Source organism: Pagrus pagrus (genome assembly GCF_965226575.1).
Source record: "Pagrus pagrus genome assembly, chromosome: 11".
Classification (NCBI taxonomy): domain Eukaryota; kingdom Metazoa; phylum Chordata; class Actinopteri; order Spariformes; family Sparidae; genus Pagrus; species Pagrus pagrus.
Genome location: NC_140195.1, coordinates 30,468,475 through 30,492,030, shown reverse-complemented (window position 1 = coordinate 30,492,030; position 23,556 = coordinate 30,468,475). Strand labels below are relative to the sequence as shown.

At 40.7% G+C, this 23,556-nt stretch overlaps 1 protein-coding gene across 6 annotated transcripts; it reads left to right on the top strand.

Moving 5' to 3' along the window:
- The first annotated feature begins 361 nt into the window (after positions 1–361).
- LOC311265697 (protein-serine O-palmitoleoyltransferase porcupine-like) lies at positions 362–22,853 on the top strand. 6 transcript variants are annotated; one of them, XM_084367631.1, is made up of 13 exons: positions 362–703; positions 1,749–1,885; positions 2,429–2,621; positions 6,223–6,266; positions 8,588–8,769; positions 12,584–12,714; positions 13,301–13,426; positions 15,904–16,004; positions 17,348–17,424; positions 18,447–18,510; positions 18,766–18,851; positions 21,188–21,298; positions 22,264–22,853. In XM_084367631.1, the coding sequence occupies exons 2-13, from the start codon at positions 1,750–1,752 to the stop codon at positions 22,363–22,365; spliced, it is 1,353 nt and encodes a 450-aa protein (XP_084223757.1). In that variant the 5' UTR covers positions 362–703; position 1,749; the 3' UTR covers positions 22,366–22,853. The 6 variants fall into 6 exon arrangements, with proteins under 6 accessions (XP_084223757.1, XP_084223756.1, XP_084223755.1 ...); XM_084367630.1 differs by having other exon boundaries at positions 1,746–1,885; XM_084367629.1 differs by having other exon boundaries at positions 362–1,127.
- The last annotated feature ends 703 nt before the right edge of the window (positions 22,854–23,556 follow it).

The following is a 23,556-nucleotide window of genomic DNA, read 5'->3' as shown; positions in this document are numbered from 1 at the left end:
GGCTGACATGTGTGGCATTTAGTCTCCCAAAGCCAGACCTCTCTCATCTGACCCGTTTTCAGTTTATCTAGTCTCGATGATAACACCATCACATTGTCCACTATGGTGAGAGGACACTGAAGGCAGGCAGGAACAGAAACCATTCTGTTAACGTTACCTCACTTAATACTGTACTTACCAATGTGGCGTTCTCTCTTCCAAATAATCCAGCCACGTTACCATCATTCCATTCATGAAATGAAATCGCTCGCCCCCGAGGAGAACAAATACCAGTATGACACGGACTTTTATTGTGAAAGGTAAAAAAAGGGAAATGCCTGTGTGTGTGTGAGTGTGTGTGTGTGTGTGTGTGTGCTGCAGATGCTATGTGAGCGGGCTAAAAGTTTGCCGTCTTGGTTCAGACATCACAGCCGAGTGTTGTCATTTCATCGTCTGTAGAAGTGTGTGCGCAGCTTCGACCCCTCGGCTACAACATTTATGAACCCCTGAATGTCGCTTCTGGGCTCTCTGCGACCCGGCCGGCCCACGGACCATATTTGGGAGTTCAGTTTCTTCAACTTCCGTCACGTTCGTCCCTGACGTTCTGCAGCTGGATCATACATTTAATATAGAATATCATGTGCTGGAGATAAAGACTGGCGCACCTCCTGGTGGCTTCAACAGAAGGAGAAAGCGTAGAAGAAGGAGAGAGGACAGACCAAAGGTAGAATGTTAACGTGTCAGTCATCCAGGTTATCAGGTCTGGACCCGCCTCCCCCTCCTCCACAGCTTAGGTTAGCTTCCTAGCTCCACTTTGTTTATAGTTACTAACCAGCTAGAAAACACACCGCAGCTGCAGCTCGGCTCTAACAACAGGAGAACTAGTAACGATCCAGATGAATTAGCTGAACTGGTAACTAGTTGAAGTGGTGACGACCCAGTCATTACTGAGTTGGCTTTGATTTGTTTTGCTGAACTAACTTTAGGCCTGAATGTAGCATAGTTTGAGTCAGAAGAAGAAGAAGAAGAAGAAGAAGAAGAAGAAGAAGAAGAAGAAGAAGAAGAAGAAGAAGAAGAAGAAGAAGAAGAAGGGCTCTGTGGAGGAAAAGCTCTCGTCAAGCGACATATCAAGAGAAAGTACCGAACAGGTTCTGGACCAGCTTCTCCAATAGCTGTCTACTGTTAACCGAATGTCTTTGGCTTTTGGACTATTGGCCGAACAGAACAAGACATCACTTTGGACACCCTGGAATTGAAATAAACGTTAGTCGCTATATAATATAATATAATATAATATAATATAATTTATTATATTATAATGTTTAAAGGCAGCATTACAGTACAGTTGTGTCATTTTCTGAACTTGCAGTTCACTTCTGTTTGACTTGTTGTACACTTGTCTTTACCCACTGACTCATTATATCCACATTCTTGCTGATTATACAAATATCATTGTGTCAATATTTAGTAAAATACCAATGGTCATCCATGTTGTTGCAACATCAAAATTGAGGTATTTGGTCAATATTATTCATAGGCCAGGGCACCCAGCACTTGCTGCCTGCAATCCTAATCTAAAGGACAATAACTGAACCAATAATCAACAGAGATATTGTATCACATTGATGTAAATATTTTATGAATTCACTACTGCCATAAAGCTGGTTTGTCCATTTGTTATAATTTAACACATTTTATAGTTCTTTTCATAAATTGATTAAAGTTGTAATCTGTTTCTTGATAGTCTTTCTGTGTGTTTGCTGCAGCAGGATGGACATGTCCAGCAGGTTAGCAGTGTGGCAGGAGCTGGCTGAGAGCTGTGGTCTCACTACAGTCCAGCAGGGCCTAGAGCATGTCTGGAGGCTGGTGCTGCTCTGCCTGATCTGCAGACTCTGCTTCAGACTGGGTGAGCTACACTCACTGCCTATCAGTCATTATCTACTTACCCTCATGCAGATGTAAAATCAGGTCAAGTTTTGTAGTCCACGAAACATTTCTGGAGCTTCAGAGCAAAACAGCGTTGCAGCATTCTCCTAAACAACTGAAGTAGATGGGGACTTGTTTTAAAATGTAAAAAACAACTGTAAAACAATTAAATGGCTCCATACAGCATGTCCAGCATAATCTAAGTCTCCAGGAGCTTAGAGATCCCAAATTGATTTGAAAGATGCTATTTAGACCTTTTTAAAGCCCATACTTCACTGTAGCTGCTAAGCTAAAAGCACTAGTGCACACCACGTCTGGAGTGGGTGTAAAAGCTTGACCGCATGTTGAGGGTGTAACTGAATTATCATTTTTGGGTGAACTTTTTCTGTAAACCTAGTTAGAATCAACAGATCAATATTGATGTAATGAACATATTTCAGTCAGATTTAAGGCTCATTAGGGAACCAGGGGCCATTGCTTCTGAAAATAATTCAATTCAATGTTTTGGTGCTTGTGTCCTTAGGAGGTGTGTCCACTGTGAAGCATGTCACGTCAGTGTTGACTGGAATGTACGGCCTCTTTCTGTTCTTTGAGCTGCACATGCTGTGGGTGCTGTTGCTCAGTGTGCTCTGTTACCTCGTTCTGCTCCTCAGCCGACACTCCAGCAGCAGTGGCCTCTTCCTCTCGGTTGTCATCCTCATCTACCTCCTCACCGGGTGAGAAAACACGGCAAAAACCACGTACTAACCTGGAAACTAAAATACATTATTGCAGTTTTCAAAAGAAAACAGAAAAATCAGTTGTCTTGAGACAGTCTGCCACTTGTAACTTTAACTGGTGGTGATTGCCTGCTTTTTCCACACATAGAAACATTATAAAAAAGTCGAAGAGAGCCTAATTGCTTTTGCCTTTCACACTAAATGAAGATGCCTCCACTCGAGCCTTACTTGGCACTCTGTGTGTATGACTATGCTTGTATGATCTGTCAGTGTTTTTTGTGTGCCCTCTGATGGAACCGTGAGTGGTTTCAATGAGCATTGGCTTGAAAACCAAAAATACAAATCATGGTCGAAATGAGGACTAAATCCTGGCACATCCTGAGCCATGTTAACATTAAAGGAACAGTTTACCCAAAAATAAAAATTCAGTCATTATCTACTCATGTCCATGCAGGTGGAAAGTCAGTTGAATTTTTCTAGTTCACAGCAAAACAGCTTTGTGAATGTAAAACAACAACTGAAGAACTCTACGGAGGCAGATTGACAAATTGTTCTGAAAATATGCTATTTACTAGAGGTGTGGAAATTATTATAAGATGCATCGTGATGCAGAGTGGAAGATTCTGCATTGATGCAGAGACAGAGCATAGTCAAGAGTCTGCAGCCTATGTTGATTGTTGATTGTCCTGCCTCGGGTGTGTCAGAGGGAGGCAGAGATCACCTGCAAGTGACATAAACAACTCACCTAGTATTTTTAAAACGGACATCTCGGGACACATTTCGGATTTTATGAACTTGCTGGGAAGCACAAACTGGACGAGACCCACGCTGAGCGTGACTTCTGCCTCGCAATGATTACTAATCACCTTAGCAAATTTCACTTGAAGCTAACGTCTGCAGCCATAAATAATAACTGTTACAGCAATCAATTAATCAGCCAAGATCTGAGGAGGCACTGTCAAGTTTGCTGTCCAACTCTGAGAGAGGTGTGTGCAGCAGAGTCAATAAATGCCTTATCTCAAAGCTGCCATGTGAAAACAATATTAGAGTAGATTACAACAAACGTGTAAGGCACTGCAGATGGATAAAAGGTTTGTCTTTGTAATGTTTATATATTGAAAAGATGCTGCTTTTATTTTGTCGACTGCTGTAGTCTGATTGTTGGAAGAATTTAAATGATAAAAGAGCAGCCATGTACAGGAATATAGATCACTGAGGATGCCATACACTAAGATGCATCATGATGCATCGAGAATAGTTTTGCATTCGAACCATTGACAGCTTAATCGTAATCGAATCGTGATTCACACCTCTACTATTCAAACTTTCTGGAAATGGAAATCTTCATTGTAGCTTCTGAGCCAAAAGTGTAAAAACATAGTGAGATATACAGTGCCTACAAAAAGTATTCACCCCCTTAATTGTTTTCCTCTTATTGCTTTTATAAATGTTATCAAGATCAATATACAAAAAATACACAAAACAAAAAATGTACACATCTGGAACCTGCAATTTTACTGCATTCTTCTTTGTAAAACTGATCAGGCTCTGTCAGGTTGCACAGTGATCAGACGTGAACGGCCCTTTCCAAGTCCAGCCACAAATTCTCTATTGGATAGAGGTCTGGGCTTTGACTCGGCCACTCCAGAACATCCACCTTGTTGTCTTTAAACCACCTCTGTGTAGCTTTCACTGTATGCTTCAGGTCATTGTCTTGCTGGAAAATAAATCTTCTCCAAGTCATAGTTCTCTTTCAGACTGAATCAGGTTGTCCTCCAGGATTTCCCTTTATTTTGCTGCATTCATTTTATCCTCTACCTTGCTTCACTGTGGGGATGGTGTGTTTGTCAATTTCTAACCTCTCATTCCAAGAATTAAAGATAAATTTGATATGTGACTCATGAGAGATTTATCTCTTTAATCCAAGACTGAAGGATCATCACGCTTAATTTATCCAGTCAAAGTGTTTCGATGTTCCTAAAACATTTACCAAAAAAATAGATCCCATGTTATTCAATATTATATGGAAAAACAAGCCTCACTATTTAAATAGAAATGTGTTATGCAATACATACTATCAAGGGGGCTTAAATGTGCTTGATTTTCACTCATCCAATATCATTTTCAAGTCGAACTGGATTACACATTTTATTAAGGACAGAGATAAGATGTGGTACTTGATTCCAAATGCTGTTTTTAAAAAAGTTGGTAGTATAGAATTTCTTCTCAAATGCAATTTTTATGTAAAACAGTCTCCCTCTTCAATTATCAAACTTCCACAGGCAGGCTATACTGTATTTTGTTGGCTTCTTATTTACAAACACAATTTTTCTCCTCACAAACATTTAATATGGAACAATAAAAATATTAAGTCCAAAAATAAGTCAATCTTTCTCAAAAGGTGGGTCCAAAATAACATTTTGTAAATGTCACAGTTGGTTAATGGGAACGGTCAATTACTTACATACGCTGAATTCCTAAAAACATTTGGTATTCCAGTTCCTGCTCGAGAATATTGTATAGTATTTGATGCTGCTCCTGCTTGTTTTAGAAGATTGTTGCAAGGTAGTAATGTTTGTGATGAACAGCCGATGTTTAACACAGATGTTTTACTGAATGGTGTTGATATCAAGGACAACAAATGGAACAACACATTTCTTAGCCATATGACACATTGCCCTGCAACTTCTCATAGTACACTATTATAACACTATTGGTACAATCACTTTGAGAACATCAACTGGCACCTGATTTGGACCTACTACAACACATGTATTGTTCACTATTGAGTCTGTGAAGTGTACTTAAAAATGATACACTTAATCTACCCAACAAACTCCTTTCTTAAAAGACATATTCTGTCGTACTGGTACTGAAACTGTTCTACATCTATTTTATGAATGCATTTATGGAGAGTTTTCTTTTTTGATTAATGTTGAAAATGTCTTTGTAATGTTATGTGGGACCAAAATTAACTTTTGAGATAAGAGATATAATCTTCGATCTAGACAGAAGTCATGCATAATATTTTAAGTTTTACATTGATAAATGCAAGTGGACTAAGAGTTCTCCCAATATTTACCAATTCAAACACTATATGAAATTATACTTTGAATCCTTAGAAGGACTGACAAATCAGAAACCCCCAAGGACAATGAGCATTTATAATGCCTTCAAATCTTCTTTTTGATGTATACGTTTATATACCCCTACCTGTTCATTATCTTTCTATTTCTTTTGTGTTGTTTTTTGTTCTTTCTTGATGTAAAAAAAGATAAGATTCTGTTCCATTGCTGTTGTTTTGTAATGATGTGATTTATTAATAAGGGAGAAAAAAAAAGAAAACTGGCTGACGGGGGGGCATGCAGCCATGTGCCTGCTAGCTGTAATGTTGATGTTCTTTGTGCTGGAATCATACCATGGCATTATTTGTTGAATGATTTTACAGGCAACATCTACACTTCCTTGTGTGTTTTTACAATTTCCTCAGTAATTTTTTGCAAATTCCCCATTTATTATTTTCATAAGAAATTCTGCAAACCTTCTAGGTTCTGGTGTAGAATTCAAGTAACCATATTTGTCTACCTCTTTATTTCAGAGAGTTGCATCTAATTGACGTGGTGACCTGGCACAAAATAAGAGGTAAATATTTCATAATTTGGTCAGAGAATACCATCATGTAAGTTTTTGACTTTAAACTTGTTTTCTAAAATACTGCTGTGTTCCCACAACAACTACTTTGTTGTCAGGGCATGTGTTTTGAAGAGTGTTGTGTAAGTATTCTGGGAGCACTTTGAGCTGTGACAAAGATGATTTTCCTTATCTTTTTTCAATTAGCTGATGTTTTAACATGACACTTTCAGGCTAGCCGGAGAAATTGGTTCCATGGAAGTTTCTGTAATTGCGGTCCTTGTTTTTTTAGGACTGTGTTGTAAGTTGTCTAGTGAAGAATTTTCAGGTTGCCAAGGTCAATTAATGGGTCTATGGATCCAGACCACACACAAATAAACCCTGTCTTCGTATATTTTAACACCCAGAAAAAAAAGGAAAGGTAATTAACATGGTATAAGCACTCTATTTGAGGAAAGCAACATATTTTAGGCTGATGACAATACAACTTTTGCTGTGATAGCCAAAGGAAACTAGTACTGTTTGTTGGCGGATGTCAATTTCTGTTTTCATATAGGAACACATCAGATTTTGTGATTTCAGGGCTTTTGTAGCCTGTCTAGCCTTGTAGACCAGTTCTGCATGATGAGATGGATGGTGATGATCAGTGATGAAGAGGGGTTTTGATAACTTGCTTTCAATGAGCTAGTATTATCAGTTAGCAATGTATGCCAAGTAGAGGGATTGCCTAAGTTATATTCTAATGAGCCTAGAATTTGTTTTTGTTTGTTTTTTCCACAAATAAAGAGTGCTTTTACCACGTTATGGGCCGTTCTATTTGATTCCTGGTGTCAAATATTTATGTAGAAGTGTGTTCATTTGTATGTTGTCATGTTCAGGAATTAGGAAAATTGGCGGCTTAGGTCACTAGTATGGACATCATTTCAAGATGGCTGCCAAACAAACCCTTATGTACCATTAATTAACCTTGGCAAAATAAAAAATTCTTAACAAGAAAATTTTAGGGTCTGTCCCCGTTTTTGTTACCCATTTCGGTCCTTTTCATGTCTAATCAACCAGTCTTGCTGTGACCAAGGCTGGTCCTAATAAAAATGTAATTTATGAAGTCCTGGTTAAGGTTAGGTTGGGTTAAGTTAGACATGAATTTGTTATGGTTAAGATTAGGTCCAGGGATGGAGTGAGGCTGAATTGTCCTTGGCTGGGACTTGGGTGCATTTGCCTGGAGTTGTGCTGAGGGTTGCAACCCCCCAACTAGTGCTGGAAATGTCCGAGGTGAGATATCTAGACTTCTATGGTCTGACCATAAACCAGAAACACAAAAAGAACATCAAGAGACATGTAGGTCAGAGTGCTCGGGAATTTGGGATCCCCTCCCGTGAAGTGCTTAGCATGCCAGTATCCACACGCACATAAAATGCATGTAATTTATGATGTCCCAGATAAGGTTAGGGGAAAGGTGCGAATTGAGTTTAGGTTATGGTTAGGCTAGGGTTGGGCCAATGAACGATGCCATCGTCCATCGGCGATTGGCTGACAGCCATCGACTACTAATCCCTGACCATCGTAATTTTGTGATTCAAAAGACTCCCCACCAGAGAGCACAATTAAGTGGCGTGTCCCCTCAGAGTAGTGCAAGAGTTGTTGTTTTTGTTTGTGATATGTGGGGAGAGGAAATGAAAAGAAGTATGTTGCTGCTCAGTGCACTAACATTATGTCTCCCCCGCTGTTCATTATTTTCTTATTAAACCAGCTCAGTTAGGTGAACCCAAGACACTCGGTTAAATTTGTGGCCACTGTTTCTTTCAGTCGTGCCGTTTTTAGACCCAATTTTCTTAGCTTAATTGGCTGGTCAGCCAACCTTATACATATGAGGCTGAACAAAGCTAAGTTCCAGACATGTGGGGCGGAGACGAGGATGCTTTTCAACCTGGCACAGGGATGTATGTCGGTGGTAACGGCATGTTTCCCCTGCAGGGTGAGACAGTTGGAGATTCATGTCAGAGCAACGGTGAGAAACAGCAGCAGCTACAGTGGTGAGCTAATATGCAACTGCTGCCTTACGACAACACCGAGGGGACATGCTGCTGAGAATTCATAAACACTGTAGACATCCTCATATGCAAATTTGTCAGACATTGACCAACCCTAGGTTAGGCATGAATTGGTTGTGCTTAAGGTTAGGATTAAGGTTGGGTTAAGCTGTCCACAATTAATGGAAGTCAATGCAATGTAACAAGAATACGTGCACACACCTGTATCTGTGTGTGTGTGTGTGTGTGTGTGTGTGTGTGTGTGTGTGTGTGTGTGTGTGTGTGTGTGTGTGTGTGTGTCAGGCTCTCAGATGGTGGTGGCCATGAAGGCAATTTCTCTGGCCTTTGACCTGGACAGAGGAACTGTTGGCACCCTGCCCTCCCCAGTCGAGTTCCTGGGTTATGTTCTGTTTGTGGGCACTGTTGTCTTTGGACCTTGGATCAGCTTCACCAGTTATAATAACACCATTGAAGGCAGAAAACTGGTGAGTAATTGATTTTCCTTCTTACTCTGTGTGCATTGTAGGGTTCATGTCAACCCAGTTGCCAGAATAAATGTTATCAACGTACGTTTCTGTAGGTTCAATTTTCTTTTTATTGTTGTGACAATGCTGTACTATTGATCTGGTTAGGTTTAGTCATAAAAACACTTAGTTAAGGTAAGGACAAGATCATGTTTGGCTTAAAATTTCCTGTTTTGGTTGCGACAAAGCAGACTGGACACGTCATAGTTAGGGATGCATGACAATTATTTGGGATAACATAGGTCTGGGCGATAAAATGATCTCGATCATTTTCAATTTATGACATTTATTTTCGATAGTTATTTTTGAGTCCGTTTTCCTTTACCTGGAAAACACTACACCAACAGCCAATCGCACAGCAGAGAAACAAATGCATGTGGTTGATGCATGTTTCCGGCCCCTCCCACTCACCACTACTCAGAATGACAGTGACCACCTGTGTGTCCACTCGAAACCGAGTGCGAGGAAACTGCGAAAGACGAAGAAATTATACCGAAGAAAGGTCAGCTCAGAGATGTCACGGCTGATCTGTGGTCTGCTCGCACGTCCGAACCACGTCAGGTCTTACAGAACAGGAGGCATTGTGTATTAAACTGTCAATTCAACATTATTATTTGTTAAATATACTGCATATAGTGATAGTTATTGACATCGATCAATATAAAAAAACATATCGTGATAACAGTTTTGGCCATATCGCCCAGCCCCAGGATAACAGGAAATTGTAATTGTTATTTATCATTCCAATAATGAGATTACAGCAGATAATTCCCCCACAGTAAGTGGCGCTGCTTAAAAGTTGGCTTGCTATCCGTCACTAACACAGAGAAGACAAAGAAGAGAGGGGGTAGGGGGAGTAGAATGGTTGATGCTAGAATGGATGGGCCGGAGGGACGGGGGAGGGACACTCTGCTATGTGCTCCGCTGCGATTGGTTGTTACTTAATCAGTAGCTTACAGTGAAACAACTCATCACAGCAGCATTAAAGAGTTTCTGACAGGGATTTCAGCATGGAGGATGCAGGAAACGTTATTTTACTAGTTTCAGTACAGTTTCAGACACCCAGCCTGTCTGCTGTCTCTAGCCCAGAGACACTCCAGCAGCGAAGAGCGGTAAAATCCAAGATCAGCAGCTGGTCATCAAAAAAGGTTGCCGAAAAGGTCAGCGTGTTCACAGGTGAAACTACAGATCACAATCCCCTGTGTTAGTACTGCCACTGCTGGCTGTTTGTCATACAAACCAACTGCAAGAAAAACTGCTCTTAAGTTTCATGTTACGTGGTGCCTGACTGTTCACTCATAAGCTTACGTATTAACTAACCGCAGCAGAGCGCACAGCGGAATATCTCTCCCCTGTCCCTCCAGCCCATCCATTCTACGATCAACCTAGAATGGATTTCATCAACAGTTGGGTACCGAACTTAGTAATTTTAAGGTTACCGCCGAATATATATATATATATATATATATATATATATATATATATATATATATATATGTAACACCTCCCTTCCAATGAAAACAAACATTTTTGTTTGTTATGATGTCCGGTTTGAGATGCAGGAAAGGGAATTGGCATAGACATTATTTGCTCCTTTTTTGTGGCGTATCTCGCGATTGTAATCCTGAACCAATAATGACTAACACATCAATCTTTGGTTTGAGTTTTGCATGTGGGAGAGAAACACAAGGGGGCTGTGGTCAGTAATACACTGCAACGGGCAATGGACTGAAACCAAGGCACTCTTCAAAGTACTCCCAGCAGTAACAAAGAGCCTCTTTCTCAATAGTGCTGTAATTAGCTTGGGGTGCACTGAACTTTTTGGAGAAGTAGCAAATGGGGTAATCGATACCCTGCTTGTTCTCCTGTAGCAGCACCGCGCCTGCCCCGCTTGCATTGCCGTCCGATTTTCTGCTTGAACAGATCTGTGAAATCCAGTGCTGCGAAAACAGGTGTACTGCAGAGGAGTGCTTTACAGGATTCAAAAGCATGCTGACATGCAGGGGACCAGAGAAAAGTGGATTTTCTCACTTGTGAGGCTAGTGAGGGGAGCAACCACGTCCGCAAAGGTACTTTGGAGGATTTGAGTCAGCCTTGGTAACATTATTCACTTTTGAAATTCACTGAAGTCTGTGCAGGAACGCAGCGTCTGGTCTGTCTTGGGCACAAGCAAGCATGGGGAACTTCACGCATTGAAACTGGGAACGGCTAAACCATTCTCCAACAGATACGCCATTTCTTTATTAAGGATGGTGCGCTTTGTGGGATTGTCATGGTACGCATGCTGTTTGAAGGGTGGGTGATTATCAACATCAATACCATGCGACAGGAAAGTAGTGTATGATGGTGTGTCGGTTTTGCAAACGTGAGCACGAAGAGGCATTCACACACAGACCATTACTTTCAGGAGAGCACAGAGAGGGAGCAACAGCTGCAGCTGTGACAGTCGCGACAGCAACAGGTGCGACAGCAGGAGGGGCCATAGAGTCACTGTGGGTGATATATCGTTTCATTGCATCGCAAACCTCATTCTCAGGTTCGTCTGAGCTCTCAGGAGATGGGACGGAAGAGGGCTGAACGGAGGATGGATTGCATTTAATAATACCCACACTTTTTGGTTTCCTGGAGCTCTGATTGGACTCCTTACCTTGGAGCGCAGGACAGGCAGCCATAAGGTGTCCGTTATCATGACCGTAAAAACATTCATGGCTGTCAGAGGGAACTGTACTGGGACGCTGATAGTTTTTATTTGGGATGTTTCTATTTTTCCCATCACTAACACTCAGAGTGTTATCACCCGAGTGTTATCATTGCCCCCAGAAGTGAAAGCGACCAGGTGAGTCACTACAAAGTCGTCTGCATTAATTGCAGCCTTAGTTAATGACTCCACCTTCTGTTCATTTAGATATACTACAATCTAATCAGGGAGACAAGTTTGTCTGTCCTGCTCCATAACCCAAGCTCCACCTCTCTCAAGCCTAAAGCAAGCTTCAGATCCTCCGTGTCCACCCCAGCCTGTAGCAGCGTGACTGGGTGTATGCCTGCAGCTTCGGTGAAAGCAGCAGCCTTCACACCTAACCCCACCTGGCTTCTGAGAGCTTGCGAGGCCATGGCAGCTTCTGCTCCCACTTCCTCATTCAAACCCTCAGGTGCACTATCTGTCTGTTGCTTTGCTACCTTAACTATGCCTAACCCCACCAACTTCTCCGACAGACATTCTTTAATCTCCACCTTTCTTGCGTTCAAAGGGACAGACACATTAAAGGAATTGGCAAACAACAACAAGCCAGCTTTTGTGCATCTGTCCAACTTCTCAATTGTGGGATTTTGCGCAAACTCATATCGATGTCAGAGCCGAGCACAACATTAAAAGTACGAAAAACAAAAAATAATGTTTTTTTGTATTACATCATAAACAAATAATGAATTATTATTTTTTTCTGATTCTCAACTGAATGTCAAATGAACAAAAGATACATGGGCTGGTACCCAACCCTGATTTCATTTCATTCTCAAAAATATCCAGGGCTTTCACAATTGAAATGCAGTCTCTAACTTGACAGCCAACTTCACCTCTGGACAGAACTAGTTTATATACATGTAATCTGGTTGAAATAGGACACATTTTGTAGAAATGTCAGGATGGTACACGTACACACATACAAATTTGCATGTATCCCTGTTTTACAGAAATGTTAAATGCCAAAGTGTCGTTAGTGTGACGGGGGTGTTCATATATAGAACTGTGGTGGTAATGAGGTGATTTGTTCCTCAGAGCTGGTCGTGGCTGCATAGTTCCTCCCTCAGCCTTGTAAAGAGTCAGATCTGTCTGCTGGTCTCCACGTGCATCGCCCCTTACCTCTTCCCTTTGTTCATCCCCATCTACGGAAACACATTCACACAAAAGTAAGGCACATTTTCATCCAAATCTTCATCCCCCTGCTACTGTAATATTTACTTATGGTAGTTCTGCCAATACAACAGTTTTCAAAATATGTTGGTTTGAGAACCTACTGTCTGTCTTTCTTTCCTGCTTCCAAGAAACATTTGAGAAAGGTAAGGCTTGTTTTCAGGGTTATAATAATCAGCTTTTTCCCCACAGGCTGCCATGAGTCTACTGTAGTTTGTTTAAAATGAGACATCCACAGGGGAGATTTTTTAATGCATCATGTTGTTGAGAAAATGCATTTCTCCTGTCATCATTACTTGATGCTGGGACAAAGCATGTGGCCATCGATCCAAAGGCTCAGCAGTGTAATGTTTCAGTAACGTAATGTAACAGTCTCAACTCAAGATCCAATTACTATCTTGTAGGTGCAGGTGTAAGCAGATAGTTGTTATTTGCCTTAAAAATGCAATACCACTTGTATGTCCTGACTTCGATTCAAAGGAGGTCAAAGAGGTCCTCTTTCGAAAAGTTCAAGTGTATGGAATTGAGGAGAAAAACATAGATAATGCGTGTCTTTGACTTGTATGCGGTGTTGTTCCACAGGTGGCTGCGTGCGTATGAGATTGCAGTTTCCTTCCACTTCAGTAACTACTTTATTGGTCACCTCAGTGAAGGCACCTGCATGCTGGCTGGAGCAGGCTTCACTGAAGAGAAAGACAACATCAGATGGTAAGTTTAGCTGAGGCTGAGCAGCTGTGATTAAAATGCATGATTCATGGTAATAATATATAATACTGAGTTTTATTTAGACAGCACTTTTCTAAAATAAATTCTTTGTCATTAAGCGGTGGAATGAGCAGGAGAGCCTGGCTGGAGGGTCTCAGGTCATGGAAATAACATATCTGAACTAAAGCTGGCTGATCAAAGTGATTGGCAAAGTCTGTGGTCTGTTGCACTGGGAGATCGCCAGTGGCAGTGCCTGAAGTGCTCTATTTTGCACCAGTTGGGTCAGAAAGTCTGAGACCACTGGTCCAGATACTTCTATTTTGCATTCATTTTTTATGTAATACTTTAAAAAGTTAAAGCTTCGAAAAATGTCCATGAATTTTAGAATATCTTACTATTTGGTATGTCCTTTTGCTTTAATTACAGCATGCAGACAAGCTGCATGTACTCCACAAGTTAGTGTAAAACATGCTGACTCGTGTTATCGCAGTATGATTTGACAGTGTCCCACAAAGCTTTTTGTGATATCACAGAATGCTTGGCATTCTCAGTCTTCAAGTGCCCCCATAAATGTTCAGTGGGGTTGGGGACTTTCCTGTGGAGGAAAGTCCATGACAGTCAGGACTTCTTTGTCTTCTTTTTCCCTTTAAATAGTTCTGCTGCAGTACAGTATGAATCCTTATCCACAAAAAAGCAGGTGTCCAACTCCAGAGGAGGAAAAACGGCCTCAGACTTGAATATTCCCACAACCATGTTTCACTGTGGGTTGAAACACTGTGGTATCACTCTCTCTCCACGCTCTGGTTTCCTTACATACACTCATCTGTTCTGTTACACCCTTCTGTAAATCTCTAACTTGGATTCAACAGTAAATAGGACTTTTATCCAGTCATCCAGTCACTGTGAAATGCTGGTATTTCGTAGCCCACTTAAAGCTTTTGTCCTTATTTCTATCCTGAGAAGTGGTTTAGAAACTGCTACTTGTTCTCTGAGACACTACAAGACAGCCTTCTTTTGGCAGGATTTGACTTTTGCTGATTTAGTAGACTCTCTGTATCTGTTGCTTTTCTATCTCTCAGGGAACTTAGTTTGATGTATTGATCTTCTGATGGTGTCGGCACTTTGGCTCTGCCTGGTTTGTTTAGATCCAACTGGTCCAGTTTCTGTGAAGTGTTTCAGAGTTCCATGCAGTGCCCCCTTAGAAACCTTTAGTCTGGTCATAATTTGATGCTTAGAAAGACCTCTTTGTTTAGAATAACATTTAGGCAAATGACATGTTCACTCAGACTGTTGGACCCTACTGTATGTGAGATGATCGCATGTTGTCCTTCATCCTTCTATCCTATCTGTAGCCCAACCACAAGAGGTAGCATTTCTTAGCAGCTTGTTTAGTTTGCGTACCTTGCTAGTCTTGATGCCTCCACCCCATCACACCACAGCAAAATTCCCAAATCAACTTTATATTGTGTGCACTTGGATCAGCCCCTTATCACACCATGCAAAGTGCCTTTTGAATGTTAATGCATAGAAATGAGCCTGCTGATAGATGGTTCCTTACAGTAAATCATGGCCACAACTGGGAGTAAGACAAGGAAAATGAATGTTTCTGGCACAGAAAACCAGGTTTTTGTGAACGAGGTGGTTACAAAGCACATATTATTAATTATTTCATTCACATTGTCCTCTAGCAGTGAGGACAGTGAAAGTCATCATGCACCATTACGCACGTGTGGCACCTCATGTTTACTGTGGTCAAACTGACTGCTTCACCTGCCAAAATGATCGTGTTTCATACCTGAACGCTATTTATTTATTGAATTTAAATTATGCTGACTCGGCCTGCATTGTGATTAGGACTCAATGAGGAAATGTAGTGTAACGATTGCCTGACAGCTGCGATGCTGCAGCTGTAATTCACACAAAAATTATATGGAAAATAACATTGTACTGTGGTACATCCACAATATTAGGCAAGGCATGTTTATTGTATAGCACAATTCAGACACAAGGCAACTCAGAGTGCTTTACAGGGGCATAACAATGACACTAAAAGACATTGCATTTAAAGTACATTAAAAACAAGTAGGAAGACATCAAGAAACAAAACATTAAAACAAGTTAAGACATAGGCTCAAATAGAATAGGTTTAAAAGAGACAAGACTAGAAAATAAGTCACAGTGCAGTTCACAGTCTTGACATTGCTTCAGTGAAAAGCAGTGTCAAACAGAAAGGTCTTCAGCCTTGATTTAAAAGAGGTGAGAGTTGGAGCGGACCTGCAGTTTTCTGGGAGATGGTTCCAGATATGTGGTTCATAATAACTGAACGCTGCCTCTCCATGTTTAGTTTTAGTTTTAAAAGTGACCTCAGGTGCCAAGCCTACCTCTTGGCACTTGAGGTCAAAAGTCATCATATTTTTCAAAAACGAGTGAATCCCTAACCCTGTTCCCCAGTACTTTGTAACTGTGTGTTTATTGTGCAGGGATTTCAGTGTGGTGAAGCCTCTCAGTGTGGAAATGCCTCGCTCCATGGTCCTGGTGGTGACGTCCTGGAACATCCCCATGTCTCGATGGCTGAAAAAATGTAAGTCCAAGCCTCCACTTTGTTCAACACGCCAGCATTGCTGAACACTGCTGCTGAACAGCAAACCCCAAAGAATTAACCATCATCTAAACAACTTTTTTGCTTGATTGCGGTGTCCGCCCCTACAACCCCAGTTGTCTGTGACTGACTCACTGACTGATCCCCATTGGCACCAAATGTGGTCTTTTATGTCATGACATTTCCTGTGACTAGCCTGCTTCATAGAAAATAAAGGTGAACATTTGTGGCATGTCCTCTGCAAACAATTAAAAAAATATACTGGCCATAGAAAAACGGCTTTGGTGGACACATTTGGTTCTGCTTGAAGTTTCTTTCCGTTTCCTTGCCACTGTCACCAAGTGTGGCGCCCTTTGATCGTTTTGTTAGTAGGCTCATCGACCCAGTCAATAATAATTACTTTTAATCCAGGCTGTTTCAGCAGAGGGAATTTATGAGAGTCCCACAACTCCCATACATTTGTACATACAGTGTCTGTCAATTGTGAGAAGAGAGAAAAAAAAGCGTTGTTTTAACATTTAACATTATGTCACTTTTTTAACTTATTTGAACTGCTTCAAAATCATTTTGATGGCACAGTGACTTGTAATAGGGTGAATGCAGTCTCTGTCTCAGCCACTCCACCTCCCATCACTTGTTTCTGCACTATGTAACTTCAGTGAGAGGGGTTACAGCCTTTTTATACATGTTTACTTCAAGAGATAGAATAACATTGTTATAATGTAATGAGTTTTGTTTGTGGTTAGCACCTACATTACGTCTGACAAATTTTTACAGACAGACCTGGGATTTTTATTTACGACAGTGGTGTTGCATTCAGATTTCTACTTAATGTTGCTTAACATTCCGAGCTTCACAGGTCAGAAATAGGGAATTAAAAAGTCTGGCCCCTTGTCGCTTGACTTATTTTCAAATCTGGCCCTTCCAAAAAAGTTGTTGAATAGATCTGCTCTATAGGGCCAACCAGGTGAGAAATAATGTCATAATGTCATAAATTAAAATACAGTCAGAGCAGGTCCTCTCAGGTGAAGAATCACACAGCTGTTCCATATTCAATATTATGAAAAAAATGGCTTACCGCAGTAAATATTGCAATATTCTATGATATCTAATATCAGCTCAAGCCTAGAAGCCACTGTGACCTTTACATTTTGAAGGCCACTTTTCACTATTTCTACCTACTAGACAAACTGTGTAAAGTATTTACTCATTTGGTACATCAAAACACACTGTTTGTATTTACAGGTTTTGTTGAAAGTAACATTAATAACTATTTACATGTTGTCTTTATGCTGTGTGTTTACTATGTCCTCCATGTTCCTCAGATGTCTTTAAAAGTGCCATGAAACTGGGGACTTTTGCAGCCATCCTGGTGACATATATGGCCAGCGCCTTACTGCATGTTAGTAAGATAATGCACACTTTTATCCTGAGCACTTTACACTGTTGTTGGCCTTTTTTAATATAAAGTATACTATAACCATGTAGAGATACTTTGCACATCTATATTCATCACAGTATGGGGACACATGATAAGCATACAATCTCCTGCCATCCATTTGTGACTGCAATATGGTGTTATGGAAGCCCAGGTTGCTTTGATACCATGGTATTACTGTGCTTAATTGGCCAGCCAACTCACCTGACCTGAACTCCATAGAGAATATATGGGGTATTGTCAAGAGGAAGATAAGAGACACCAGACCCAACAATACAGACGCAGCATCCTGGGCTTCCATAACACCTCAGCAGTGCCACAGGCTGATGGCCTCCATGCCACGCCGCATTGATCCAGTAATTTGTGCAAAAGGAGCCCCGGTCAAATATTGAGTGCATAAATTAACTTACTATTCAAAAGGTCGACATTTCTGTATTATAAATCCCTTTTTTGATTGGTCATATGTGATATTCTAATATTGTGAGATACTGGATTTTTGATTTTCATGAGCTGTAAGCAAGAATCACCAAAATGAAAACAAAAAAACGGCTTGAAATGTTTCACTTTATGTGTAATGAATCTAGAATATATGAAAGTTTCACTTTTTGAATTAAATCACGGTTAAAAAATTTACTTTTCCACGATATTCCAATTTTTTTAGATGTACCTGTATTCATGTTCTTTACAATTGTGTATGTAAACGTTTGACTCTAAATGACACTGAAACAGACCCCAAGTTACCCATTAGAATGTTTCAGACCTCTGCTTGAGGAAATTTGGTTTAACTAGAGCTTTTTAAATTTGAATTGATTACTCCTGCACTAGCGTACACACCTTGCAGAGATCTGCACTCTACTGAGATCACTGTTCTATTTTAAAATCAATTACGTTAGCGTTAGCTCCATGTGGCCTGTATGCACCTTCTGCAAGATGCTAAATAATTGATCATCACTACTTGTACTTACTGTGCTGTTTGTTTTCTTCAGGGTCTGAGTTTTCACCTGGGAGCCGTTCTGCTGTCTCTGGGCTTCATCACATACGTTGAACATGGTATGAAGAACATTTCAGTTTGACATATTTAACTGAAAGTTGAAGCAATGAAGGTGGAATAGAACTATGAGTTGAACGTGCTCAAACCACTGTACAAGATGCAGAAATTACATTGTGAGTTCATCCAGCCCATCATTTGTGTTGCATACACATAACAGACCCTGTTGGACTACTGTGATAGTGTCTATAAAGGGAAGCCAGTTTGTTTGTCAGACCTGAATGGTCAAGGTTGTTGATTTTATTTCTCATCCTCAGTTCTGAGAAAGAAGCTTGCATCCATCTTCAGTGCCTGTATCCTGTCCAGGCCCTGCACCTCTGACTGCAGCCATCAGCACAAGAAGGTACAGTCTGTTCTACTCAGCAGAGAAGGGAACAGAAAACAATGCAAAAACATGCTTAATATAACAATGTCAATGGCAACCTGCATAGCATTCTATACATCAGCATGGTGCATAGTAATGCGGTTATGGGGGGCTATGAAGAAAATGCTATCTTCTTAAGTTTCAATGAGATTTTGCTCACTGCTGAGATACCTTGAATCTGAGTATTCCAAGTTTGGAAGTCTTTAGGCTAAAGGAAACCACACCAGGGTTGTGGTGAGAGAAAGATCAGCAGTCAGGCTTTTGGATACTGGGCAAAAGAAAAAGACCCTTTAAAGTGAAACTCTCGCCAAAATGCAACCTAGGCTTTTTTTGTGAAGGAACCTGAGTCAAACCTTCGTGTAAAAGCATAATTACGACGAAAAAGCCACTTTTAAGATTTACCGTACTTTCGTTTTCGGGTCAAAATCATTTTCAATGGTGTGCTAGGGGCAACTGTATGGTAGCATCAAAATAGCTATTTTTAAAACACTAAGAAGACTCGACACAACGTGAAACTTTGCTCGTAGTATCACCAGGATCGCTTGAACAACTCACGCTATCAGTAGCTTGTTCCGCTCGCCACCGTCCTGCCAGTCGAGAACAGTCGATCCCCGAGTGCGACGTAACATGAAGGAGAGGTTAGGTTACTAGGTTGCATTTTGGCGAGAGTTTCACTTTAATGTTGAAGTGATACGAGATCTCTGCAAAACGATCCAAATGAATTACAAATATGAAATACAAAATACTATTTGCATACAGATCCGAACTCCTACACTACTGTAAATCATCACTGGTGCAGCCAGTTGGTTTTAGGTCACTGTGACTGAAATGGGGATCAGCTGCATGTAGTCGAATTGTGCATGTAATTGTTTTCGACTAACTGTAGTAGAAATACACCACTAACTGGAGCTGACAGAGCTAATGGCTTACAGCGGAGCTGAACACAGCAGAACTGCTCAGAGGAACATGAAGTGTTAAACTGTGAACTGCAGTTAAATGTGACAACACAACCTGTTTACACTAAATAAATGTACTTAAGTACTTTAGCTGTGTACATTTTGTAGATGAAAGTACTTTGAGTTTGAAGTTATAGTTATAGACACTTTACATCTGTGTACATTTGATCAATTTGCAGTAACCAGGTGGTGGAGTCGTGGCTTCAGGGCACAAAGACCTCTGTGCAAAGACAACAGAGACTGAGACTGATTTACTTTTTCTAAATTCTGGGTTTTTTTTGTTTGTTTGTTTTTTTACAGTTTACAGATGATTTTACTATGACACCTATAACTACAACTATAGATCCTTCTGATGGGTGATCGGTAATAGGTATCGGCCGATGCTGCTTGCAGTGATCGGTGATCATCGGAGCACCCTTAGCATTCACCACACCAGTGAAATATGATGGTAACAGCATCACGCTGTGACGATGCTTCTCTGCAGCAGTGTCCAGGCACTATAGTATACACATGTGCTGCATATAGCTGCCATTTCATACTTAAATAGGGAAGACACTGCCCATCTGTTTTTAAACCCAACATGGAATCAATAAACAGCAACTGATATTATGACCACCAATATGGGAAACATCTAGGTGGTTAGTCCACCTAAAAATGAAAATTCAGTCGTTATCTACTCGCTCATCCAATGTAATCCATGTCTCTGGGGGCCAAGAGATTCCAAATTGATTTGAAAAGGTGTTATTTACACCCTTTTTAAGTAGAAATCTTAACTGTAGCTGCTAAGCTATAAGTGTAGCGCTCACCCTGTCTGAAGTGGGTGCACAAGCTTGACTGCGCGTCGAAGGTATGAATAGCGTCTTTTCATATCAATTTGAAACTACAAAATGTACATGACTTTCTATCAGTATAGGGGTTAGTAGATGATGGCTGAATTTTAATTTTGGGGTGAATTGTTCCTTTAACATTCTTTGCATGAAGTACTCGACCCTCTTGATTTCATTTGCAGCTAGTAAAAACACAGACTGTCCTGGTGTCTGAACCTATCTGAAAAAATGAATGCTGTTTTTAACTGCTGGATGACTTGTTACAGTTCACATGCTTTGCAAAAACATGTCTTTTGATTTATTGTATTGTAGCTTGAAGAGTTACTCCACACACCCTCTTTGGTTGAAAGTTTCAGGCCTGTTTTGCTTCTGTCAATGCTTTGTTGCACGTGTAACACATCCAACAGTGATGTCAGTGTTCAGGTGTACACTTCTACATCACTGCAGCAAGGTGAGAAGATAAACCACAGGGTGTTTTTTTAGGGGGTGTTAAGTTTCACTTTCAGGGTTTTCCTCTCCCTTCGGTCTGTAGGAGTACTGGGTGATGTTGCTGAACCTGGTTTTCAGCTTACTGGCCATCTTCCACCTCACCTACCTGGGCTCCATGTTTGATTCTGGAGATGATGAACAGGAAGTAGAAGAGGTAAGAGCACCACAAGGAAAAAAACATATATACATGCCATGTAAATTTCAAGAAGATGTGTTGAAGGACAGTGACTTTATTATTTTTTTTATTAAAGGAACTTGGGGCAGGATCTGTGAAAAAATAAACATGCATTTTAAGTTTTTTAATGCTAATGGGTGATGAAGCGTTCAAAACCAAAAAGAATGAGCCCCCCCACGTATCTCTCCATTGCCTTGAACGGGCTGTGTGCTGCATAATGTACTGTAATTCGGTGTCTGAATTTCCCGCGCAGTCTTGCGGACGTGACGTCAGATGACGCTGAATGCGCGTCCTTGGATACGGGAAGAAGACATGCAACCTGTTATCTGGGAGGTGACGTTAGCAGCTGGCTGTAGCCACAGGCTAACGGTTTGTTTGTGTCTGTGTAGCAACATTAGCCGCTTACACACAGCAATCTCGTATCAGAGACGATATTTCTGTCCCCCAATATGCCGTCTTTGCTTTCACCTGTGCCTTTCAGACCGTAACGGTAAATCGCTGCGCTTGTGTGTCGCTACACACAGCGAGCCGGCTTCCCGGCTGCTTCGTGTGTGTAGGGGATAAGGCATCAGCTGCACTGCTGTGAAGAGTTCATGCGCGCTCCCCCGCCGGCTCGGCTGATGGCTGCAGTTGCCCTAATGGCCACAACGGCCGTCGTGTCACTATTGAGTCTTATTTCTTGATCCTGCCCCAAGTCCCTTTAAAAGCCTACCAGGAACGGAAGTGATTATACCCTTTGATTTGATGGGAGGCTTTTAATGTGAAACACCTGCACAAGAATTGTTTGAGTTTAATTGGCTATAGCTTAACAGCAATCCAAAAGGCAAGAGACTACTAAACAAGAGTGAATGAATAACATTCGTGTTAGGCAGCACACAACACAAAGATTTTTTGGGTTAAAATTTCTATCCAAATGAATGCTTGTTTGTCGCTCCTGTCTGCAGGGTTACGCTGCCATCCACACCATCCAGAGGTGGTCTGAACTGAACTGGGCGAGCCACTGGGTTGTGTTCGCCTCCTGGGTCTTCTACCGTTTAATTCAGTGATGTCATTGGAGCAGAAGGGAAGGCTGGTGCACACCAAATCTATAATACAGCGAGTTTATGTCAGGATGTTATTATGTGAAGGGCTGTGGGACAAGTAGAAGAAAAGCCTTTAATGGAGCGATGGCTGCAGAGTGAGAACACGCCTACAGTATACTGTATGAGACCTGTACATCTTGGGTCAAAGAAGTGCTTCAGGAGAATTTATTTGACTGCATTGGAATCTGAAATGAAACTATGGTACAGAACCTTGCATATAAGACCTCCTAGTAGACTTGACAAAGGCATTAATTTCCCTCTGCCTGTAGTCTGTTGTTTGGAGACAAATGTATTTGCTCAGAAGTGCTGTTGGTGTCCGTGTCCAAAACCATCTTGCGGATTAGCATCTTTATAGATACATGACTACATCGATTAATGTTACAACTCAGTCTTTTTACTGCTGCTCTTGTGTTTTTTCTATTTTTTCTATTAAACGTTTGTGTAAAAGTAAACATGCTCCTGGTTTGTGGTCATCTGCAGTCAGCACAGTAATACACTGAAATTATTGGGGGTTTGTTCATGGTGATTATGGTCACCTGTCATCGTCAAATACATTTAGCAATATTATGCACCTACATCAGCATCATGCACAATATTTTATGATATATATGTGTATATATATATGTGTGTATGTATGTATGTATGTATGTATGTATGTATATATACTGTATATATATATATGTGTGTGTGTGTGTGTGTATATGTGTGTATATATGTGTGTATATATATATATATGTGTATATATGTATATATATATATAAGTGTATATATGTATATATGTATATATATGTGTGTGTATATATATATATGTATATGTATATATGTATATATATGTACAGTATCTCACATTTTTGTAAATATTTTATCATATCTTTTCATGGGACAACACTGAAGAAATGACACTTTGCTACAATGTAAAGTATTCAGTTGACTTCAGTTGATTTATTTATCAAATCAATATTTGGTTGTCCAGGCACAACATTTCTGCTGCACTGAAGGTCTCCATAATTCTTAAATGGAAGAAGTTTGGAACCAGCAGGACTCTTCCTAGAGCTGGTCGCTCGGCCAAACTGAGCAATCACTTGAGAAGGGCCTTGGTTAGAGAGGTGACCAAGAACCTGATGCTCGCTCTGGCTGAGCTCCAGAGATCCTGTG

Coding starts and splice junctions, on each gene's coding strand:
- LOC311265697 (XM_084367631.1), top strand. CDS start 1,750: ATGGACATGTCCAGCAGGTTAGCAGTGTGGCAGGAGCTGGCTGAGAGC. Junction 12,715..13,300: donor GGAAACACATTCACACAAAA/GTAAGGCACATT, acceptor GTTGTTCCACAG/GTGGCTGCGTGCGTATGAGA. Junction 18,852..21,187: donor GCAGCCATCAGCACAAGAAG/GTACAGTCTGTT, acceptor TTCGGTCTGTAG/GAGTACTGGGTGATGTTGCT.